This window comes from Anguilla rostrata, chromosome 11 (assembly GCF_018555375.3).
Source record: "Anguilla rostrata isolate EN2019 chromosome 11, ASM1855537v3, whole genome shotgun sequence".
NCBI classification, from domain to species: Eukaryota; Metazoa; Chordata; class Actinopteri; order Anguilliformes; family Anguillidae; genus Anguilla; species Anguilla rostrata.
The window spans coordinates 13,579,539-13,589,206 of NC_057943.1; the positions used below are offsets into that span (position 1 = coordinate 13,579,539).

The 9,668-nt window shown below is 37.9% G+C and overlaps 1 protein-coding gene across 1 annotated transcript in view; it reads left to right on the top strand.

Moving 5' to 3' along the window:
- Window positions 1-7,502, top strand: part of dnmt3bb.1 (DNA (cytosine-5-)-methyltransferase 3 beta, duplicate b.1) — a 34,769-nt gene extending 27,267 nt beyond the window's left edge. The window contains exons 17-22 of the mRNA XM_064298044.1: window positions 1,433-1,523; window positions 2,497-2,645; window positions 3,256-3,341; window positions 3,584-3,653; window positions 4,039-4,157; window positions 4,877-7,502. Coding sequence (XP_064154114.1) covers window positions 1,433-1,523; window positions 2,497-2,645; window positions 3,256-3,341; window positions 3,584-3,653; window positions 4,039-4,157; window positions 4,877-5,018 — 657 coding nt within the window. The 3' untranslated portion in view covers window positions 5,019-7,502. The remainder of the gene's footprint in view (window positions 1-1,432; window positions 1,524-2,496; window positions 2,646-3,255; window positions 3,342-3,583; window positions 3,654-4,038; window positions 4,158-4,876) is intronic.
- The last annotated feature ends 2,166 nt before the right edge of the window (window positions 7,503-9,668 follow it).

Here is a 9,668-nt window from a genome sequence, read left to right on the forward strand (position 1 = left end):
CAGACATGCCTGCTCTGACTGCACCTGTGTGTCTGGCTCCTGTCTCTGTGATTGTTTCATGAGCCCACCCCCCGCCCCCCCTGGCCCACAGCAAACACAGTAGCTGCGAAAGCCTTTATGTCAGCCAGTGACATTATTCCATCTGACAAAGGCCCAGATTTTTAAAGACAAACCCCCCCTCCCCCTCACTCACACACCCTTTCACACACCGTCAGACCAAAAGGAGCTAAGACTCCTTGGTCTCTTTATGCAGTTGCCCCGCCCTGTTTGGGAACTTAAGCCTACCCTGAGGCTGCAGTCTGTTAATGCCCACCTCTAAGTACCAGGCGCACATTAAGCAATGCACCTCAGAGGAAGAGTGGCGATGGTGGGGGAAGGGCTGCAGAGGATAGCCATGGTCATTGTTTAACCGAAAGTCAAACACACATCAATGACTCAATGAAAAAAATTGTTTAGGGAGTTTTAGCAGTTAATGGAACCCATGTAACAAACCAGTCATGTTGAGTTTTGCTGTATGAAAGGGAGTTTTAGCATGTTTTTAAATGTTGTAAGCACATCTAATTAAAGGCTTTTATCTTCAGCTCACGTGAGTGCCTTTAGTTTCTTTTCTACAAGAAAACAAAGACCTGCCCTCCCCAGTCAACAACAGCTTACAATAATGAACATCAACGTAGGTTTTAATAACTTATTGAACATAGGTCCACACAGACAAATTTGGGCTACATGTCCTTGAGAGCATAACGTTTATGGACACCACACAATTATTTATTATTATTATTATTATTATTATTATTATTATTATTATTATTAGTAGTAGTAGTAGTAGTAGTAGTAGTATTAGTAGTAGTATTCATTGTTATTTACCATGTTGGTCAATGTCAGAGAATGATTAGATGACCAGATGTACAGAGCCAGCTTGGAAATTTGAGCAGGACTTCAGAGCTTAGTGCTTCTACTCTTTTGAAAAGAGCCATGGGATTGAATAACCACAGGGAATCTGGACCTCAATTTCATGTCGAATCCAAAGGACAGTACCTTCTAGAGCAGTGATAGCCAATCCGGTTCCGGAAAACCTACCATCCTGTAGGTTTTCACTCCAGCCCTAACAAAGGATACCTCATTCAACAGCTAGAGATCTCTGTTGAGCTGCTGATTAGTAGAGGAAGGTGTGCCAATTTAGGGTTGAAATCAAAACATACAGGATGGTAGGTATCCAGGGACAGGGTTGGCGGTTGGTTACCACTGTTCTAGAGCATATTGCTCCATCACTGTACTGGGGCACTATATTTTGCTTGATTGCAAGGCCCCCTACTGGCCCACTCTTGCCACTTCCAGCAGCAAAGTGTATAATGAGAACTGAGAGGAAGGCCACCTGAGCCTGATGCTGCAGGACACTAAAAGTAACAGAGCGTGGCGCTGTTGTATCACACAGATTGCAGAATGGGGGCCGTTTGACCTGGTGATTGGTGGAAGTCCATGCAATGACCTCTCCATCGTCAATCCAGCCAGAAAGGGGCTGTATGGTATGTATAGGGCCTCTTTATATTCTTGATTTATGCCGCCTTTTCAGTTCATTTTTTTAGCTCAGGTTTCAGCGTCAAATTAATAATTTTCTCATCTAAACGAGTTTTATCTTGTTGCTTGTAGCACGGCAAGGATATCAAGAAAATTTCTCTGCATTGAGATTAAATATATCATATAATGTTATATGTATGATTTCAGTGATATAATGCAAGATATACAGACATAAATAATTGACATAATAGCTAAATTTACTTCTAGTCACATTTTCTGTATTATTTATCAGGAATATATATTTACTTGCGTCAGGGAATGTCCATAAATATGATTTATGAAAATCTAAATTGTTCAGCATGCCCTGGATAAATGAATATTATAATGATCATATGTAAAAGCAGGTACGTTGAAGAGGGATGTACTTCCTGGAGCGCTGAGCTACACCACTTCCCTGGATATAATTTGGTGCCTAGCAATTTAATCCACAATCATCCTAGACTGTCAGTTATTCTAGAGGTTATCAATCATCAGAAATATCCTTCATTCTGGTTCCCTGTCTGTACTAGTGAAAGATATCTGGTGACAGTTGACCTTCTGTGAATATGCGTGAGAAGACAAGGCAGGAACTTCTTTTTAAGAATTATAGGTTGTTACAGCTATCATTTCCTGGCCTGTAGTGATTGGATTCATAATGAAACAAATAAGAGTTATTGAAAATCATTATTTATAATGGCCTACTGTGACCAGCACTCCCTTGGTTCCACTCTGCTTGGACAGATTCAGTGTGAACAGTAGTTTTACATTGTATATAGCTAGTCTGTGTTTGTGTTGGTGTGTGTACGTGACAAACCATGCAGGTCACACAATTAGATAAGGGACTACACACATACAATAGTAGTATAGATAGTAGTATCTATAGTCGATCTGTAAGTGAAGTACAGTACTTGAAGGGACTGAATTCAACAAATGTTTCTGCAGAGGGCACGGGTAGGCTGTTCTTCGAATTCTACCGGCTCCTGAGTGAAGCCAAGCCCAAGGAGGGGGAGGACCGCCCCTTCTTCTGGATGTTCGAGAACGTGGTCGCCATGGGCGTCAACGATAAGAGGGACATCTCCCGCTTCCTGGAGGTCAGGAACAGTTGTAAAAATAGTTTTACTTCAAAGCTGAAAATTCTTCCATATTCCTTATACTGTAGATAAAATATGTCTATTGAAAGGAGTTCTACTTTACTGAAGTCTAGATTCTAGAATTCTAGATTCTAGAACCTTAACCTGCAGTAATAGTACACAGTTGTGGTGTGAGCAGGTTTAAATTTAGGTGAAAACCCAGTAGTCTTGCTCCCCATTGGAGGTTATTTTATTTTTATATTTAATGCACTTAATCCATAGTCATGGCTAAGCAGGTGATGTATGCATTAAGCATGTACAGGAACGAAGCTATACTGGCATTTGTATCAGTATCTCAGTTTTTCACAGCGAATGAAGAACATGCCTTCTTCCAACAGCAGCATGTATATTGTATACTCAGCATACATTTACAGATATTTTGAGAGGAAGGTAGTAATTCTGTGTGCAAGTTTGTGATAATTTGGCAGAACCACAGCACAGTTGCTGGGTAAACATAAGAACTAATGGCTGACGCTGCATCAGAGGAGCTGATGACAGACTAGGGAGCAGAAGCTTGTTGGTGGTTGTGGCGACCGGTGTGTTGACCAGTGTTCATGCTGCTGTGTTTCAGTGCAACCCTGTGATGATCGACGCCATCGAGGTCTCGGCCGCGCACAGGGCTCGTTATTTCTGGGGGAACCTACCTGGGATGAACAGGTGAGTGGGGAGACTCCTGCAGCATGGCTAGGCTGCCATTTCCTAAGCCCACGTTTACTCGCAGACATTCTGCCATGTTTGATGCAAAGGTGCTTATGGTAATGTTGTGAAGAAAACAGGCGTTCTTTAGCAGACGCTCTTATCTAGAGCGACTTACACAACTTTTTACATAGCATTTACATTGCAAGAGAAGACTGTTTTGTTGCATAGTTTCTAAGAGACGCTTGTTATCTTTGTGACAGACCACTGTGTGCCTCGGGAATGGACAAACTGGAGTTGCAGGATTGCTTGGAGCATGGACGCGTGGCAAAGGTTAGACTTTTATGTTCACTGTGAAAGTAAAATGACGAAAACGGGAAATGAAAAATCACTGCCGATTACTGACAATTTCAGAAATAGCCATATGTTTTTTAACAATATTCAGAACAAAAATCTCATTTTATATGAATGCATATTTTGGATTATAACACATTTTGTTGACAATTATCAGGGATTAGCTGAAGTGATTTTTATTATCTAAGTTTAAGTATGTATTGGACCCAGGCCAATGCATGTGTGTGTGTGTGTGTGTGTGTGTGCGTGCGCGCGTGTGTGTGAAAATGATAGCTTATGTTCTGTGCCTGTGCCATGCTACCAGGTTAATGGAAGTTGAAATAATGGACCAGTCTCTTTTTTGTCACCACCTGTTTCCTTCCAGTTTGGAAAGGTGCGCACCATCACCACACGGTCCAACTCCATCAAGCAGGGTAAGGACCAACACTTCCCTGTCATGATGAATGGGAAGGAGGACATCCTGTGGTGCACAGAGCTGGAGAGGTGAGTTTCAAATCATTCATTTGTGCCTATAAAGAAGCTGATTCCAGTATATCCATCCACCCATCCTTCCATTATCCATACCCACTTAATGCCAATACCAGACTCCAAACGCAATCAAAAGCCTAGAATCAAGGCTGCATACTTAAAAAAAAGTTTTTATTTTTATTTAACCTTTATTTAACCAGGTTAGTCTCATTGAGATTAGAACTCTCTTTTTCAAGAGAGACCTGGCCAAGAAAGCAGCAGTTGATTACAGACACAACAAAATTTCAACATTTAACATACTATAAAAGCAGACAAACAGCAATGTTCAAAATTTCACAATCTGGTTACACATGAGTAGTCTGTAGTGCAACTAAGGGTCCTGTGCTTAGGAAGTAATTGAACAAACCTGATGAATCAGAAACACCCGTGAAGCCATTTGTCCTAAAAATTATGGTTCCCTGAGATGGGGGGCTATGTATAAAAAGTGCTGTAATTTTTACCAAAATTTATAAAAATATCCTTTAATAAAAAATGGTTTGATTGCAAATCTAAAATTGTGGAGTATAGACCCAAATCAAACATTATATAGCTCACTGCACTGATTATTTGGTCTATTTATCCCAGTTTAAAACTCAGTTAGCACTTACTCAAGATGTATATTCAGTTTATCCAGAATTACATCATTTGAGTTGTCTTTTGTAAATAAAGTCACTCTGATTTTGGCTTCCTTGCAGGATTTTTGGATTCCCGGTACACTATACAGATGTGTCCAACATGGGTCGTGGCGCCAGACAGAAACTCCTGGGTCGGTCCTGGAGTGTACCTGTGATTAGGCACCTGTTCGCCCCACTAAAGGACTACTTCGCTTGCGAATAGTATCCTGGCCCGTGCCCCTCAGTCTAGATTATTTGCAGAATACATGGGGTAGAGAATAAATTCTCACTCTCTGCACTGAACGCTGCAGGGCCCCATCTTTTCCAGGACAGGGCATTGACACTAGAGGCAGTCTTCTACTTTAACAAAACCAGCTGTTGCAGAGATGCCATCTTCTTTGTTTAAAAGATCTTTAAGATGCACGGTCAGCAGCCAGAGACATTTTAGACTGTGCTTTAGTCACATGCATTAGGCCTATGCCCCAACTTGAAGGAGAGCTCCAGTCCCAAATTAGATTCATTTATGTTTTACATGTGTGGAGTACTTCTAGTACAATCTTTGCTTGATTTAGCTTCCTGAACCATGTCCAGTAATCTAGAATTCTGCCATTATCTCCCAGGAAATGATTTAAGCTGGTTTTACTTATAGCCTGAGCTTCTCACTGGAGTTTCCTGCTGAAGAAGATGTCCTCTAAGATCACAGGTGTAAAATGGTAAAATGCCATTTTTAAACAATGAAATCATCTCCATGCAAATACTGCACATTGATTCATATATTGATAGAGCACATTCAACAATTAGAACAGAGGTTTATATTTTTGTACTAATTCTCAGGAAACCTCAGATTTCGTGTCGACTGGGAGAGAAGGGTTGGATTCAAGGGTGCATGTGCCCAGTCATACCTATAAGCACTGCATACACATCATGAAACATATCAAATTTATCATTTTTTGGCAGAGAATTTTCATTTTCAGTTCAGAGTATGAATGAAAGGGAGGGGTCTGCTTATTGGCAATAAGTCAGCCATTTTGGGCCATACTTAAGGGCTATACCTCAGTTTAACCATCATAACCTACAGGCAGCACTTTTTTCACCCCGTCTACTGTGAGATTTTAACAAGGAATGTCTTTTCTATTAAGATATAAAATATATGCAAAACATTTACACTGATCTTCTTTATTATATCACAGCATCGGTTTTAAATTTATTTGAAGTAAAAAACAAACAAAAAACATGATTCAAAAAAAAAAACTTTAATTTGATGGATTTCTTTTTAAAGGACAATTAAAGTTAGACACTTTAAGATTTTTTTATGTAAAAATTTGGCATTGCAAAACATGTACACAGGGAACACATGATATGATATACATGATGTGAATTGTACATTTGATTACGTTAAGTAGCAGAAATGTCAATTAATACTTGAAAAAAAAATGAATGAACAAAAAAGAATCACAATAGGGGGTGAAGAAGCAGACAAAGAATAAATAGTGGGCTTTCACCAAAAACAAGTGGGCACTACCTCGACCTTCAAAGCCAGAATACCGGGTATATTTCATGTTTATCCACACTCAAAAATATACGAAAATATAGCATTTTTTGTTTCATATATTCTATATTATGTCACATATTTTAGTTAGTGGAATGTTTATATAGTGATTATGTACTGTATGTGATGCTTGAAAAAATGTTTACAATTAAACTGTCCTTCCAATATAGAAATATTTCAGGACAAAAAATCTGAGAAAAAGTGTTTTTTATTATTATTACTTGGATGGAAGTAAACCTTAAAATTGTTTAGTCCATTTTCTTTGCTAGCTCAACTTTAATATTTTTTCTACTAACTGTGTTTTATACTGTGCAGCAAATGAGTGATGCATCTGATTAGCTTTTTTAAAACTGTCTTATGTTAATTAATAAATTAGAACAGTTCAACAATATATATGCTCATTGTGCCTTTTTAGAATATGCATATACTACTGTATATTAAACATTTCAATGTAATCTTTGGTATTATGGCAGTATTTCACATAGAATGATCTATATGCTTCCCTGTGCCTAACAACAATGAATTGTTTACATGCCTTTTATTGTATGGTAAACTTTGTTGGATGTCTTACTTCTGTATAAGAGCTTTTTTTAACATACAGAATTATCTATGGCTTGCAGTTATTTCAGTCTGTTTTATATTACTTATTAACCTGTCTTTGAGAGTTGTATGTCCGGTTTCTTTCCATTTTTTTTTGTTTAGAATGTAGACAGTACATTGGATATATCATACAATGTAAGCTTTGTTTTTTTTATCTTAAAATGATGTTGTAGTTTATTGTAGAACCTCTGATGTTACACATTTTTACATTTTATCTACATTAGTATATTAGTAATATCTTCTTTGAACATTAAGTAGATGTTTAGGTTTTTAAACTTTTAAAAGAAATGTATTTTCTTTTGACTCTTGCAATGGAATATAGTCCTTTTTATGTCTTTTATTTCAACAGCCTACATGGAATTATTTTTTATCAGTCTTAGTTTTATTCTGAGAATAAGACATATCAAAATGCAGGTGGATGTCATTGGACAAGATGGCGCCTGTAGTTTTATTTTTGTAATTTTTGTCAGCTTTTGAAAGAGCAACAGAATGATATCAAAGTTGTGTACCTGCTGCTTTCTGTCATGTATCAATAAAGCTGATTTAGCCCAATGTTAATCACATCTGCTGTGTCAGTCTATATGTGAAGCATTGTGTCCAACTGGCAGCAGGGACTTTGAAAGCTGTAAATCCTGAAACTGAAAGATATTTAATTCCAGTAAAGCAGGTTACTAGCCAACTAAAATAAAGGTAGTTGATTTAAAACCAAAATCTGAAATTCTTACGACAGTGCGTCTTTTGTATTGGGGCATTGTTGCAAGATCAACAGTGCCCCAATAAAATTAACATATTTATAAAAAATAAACAAACAAACAAATAAATAAATAAATAAATAAAACATTCTATCAAAAGTTAACGAAAACTCAACAGAAGTTGCCCTTTGTAATATAGGTCCTCTTTGGATATCACATATTACAGCCTGCTACAAACTGAAGAACTTGGTGCTAAGCTTCCCAATCAGAATGCTAACCAGCAACGGGGCAGAGAATTTAATTAGGGACATTGTTTAAAAATTGAATTGCTAATATTCTGAAGATGTCCCTTGTGCTTTTAATTCTGATAATATTTGTTGGAAAACTGAAACTGAAAAATGTTGCGGTTTAGTTTTGACGATATGAACAACATACATGGTAAAGTAGGAGTGAAGTTGACACAAGACTTTCCACACCTCCTTCCAACTGCATACTCCAGTAAAAGTGATTAATTGATTCCTCCAGCTGACCATGGGGCAGGGTTTGTTTTCACAAAGCGACTCCACTTCACAACTGCTCTGACAGGAAGTCTCCTAACTGACATAAGCCTTCAAATGTTCAGTGAGGTTTTTATCCAGCAGATACAGACACAATCATTGCTCTCACTTTTCCTTAACCCCTATACATTATTAATCCACCAGAATTGATTTGCTTATCATTTTGCATGTAATGTTTTCTTATAAATGCTTCTATTTTATCATTTATATTATATTTATATTATCAGGAGCTGCTGCTCTGTCCTTTCTCCCTTATTCCAAGGTTTTACATTTCCTGTCTGTCTTGGCAATATTTTATGACATTCAATTGAAAACTTTTTTCATGAATTTATCTTATCCAAGACCAGAAAACATGGCACTCCAGAACATTGCTAAGACTACTTTGATTCCCCCATATCCACTTCACATTTTATCTAGATTTACATGCTTGACATGCTTGTAAAACTTCTGCAAGAGTTTGGTTGTAATCCATCAGTTAGTTCATCACAATACTTCACATTTCCATTAAAAATAACATGAACTGTTGCCCCACATGAAAATGCTTCTTCAGTCTCCCATTCATACAAAACCCTTCTTTTTGCCCAGTTCAAAAAAGGATTTCTTGTTCAGAATGCTCTTTGCATCATGTTTGGCAAAAATATTTGTTGTCCCACTTTTGCCTTCCTTTTACTGGTGAGTTTAAAATAATGCATCCAATCTCAGAATATTTGTAAATTTTAAAGATTTTGATCCATTAGCCTGCCTCTATTGATTCACATCAAAGGCCTGTCCACCAAATAACCACATTCTTATGACAGCTTTATGTTGCAAACAAGGATACAGTGAAAGCTTTAATGATTACCCTGCAGAAACCAGCATAGATCAGTGATGGTTATACTTGTGACCTGCAAGATGGAACCAGCTGGTTTAACATGACCAATTTAACCTACCAGCATAATCATCATATTACCAGTTTGACTAAGACGGTCTACCAGCTCAGTTTTCATTATCACCTTGACTAGCATAAAACCAGCACTGCCCATTAGTTTCTTAAACTGGGTAGTTCAAGACTGGCCGACTTATTAGATTCTTCTTATTGGTTAGTTGATTTTTAAATATAAATTCAACCCAAGTATCTCTTGGTTGGACAAATTTTGATCGTTTTCCCATCAGAGCGACATCTGGCCACACTAGAGCCTGTCAGGCTACATGCCTGTGGTTTGCAAATGATGCAGCCTTTTAATCACGAGTTTGTTATGGGGTCTTCCACATTACTTTTTGTTTAAATTCAATTGAAGAACACACTTCGGTGGCGTGCATTTGCCTAATTGCACTGCCATAAATCCATAGGGTGGACACAAAGGAATAACCTCGATCTCCTTTAGAACTGTGCAACACGGCCATTTTGTGGTTCTGGCTGCCATTTTACGATAAAGATAACCACATCCTGAAACGCAGAAGTGTGCTATAAATAATGTGTATGTCGACTCGTTTTG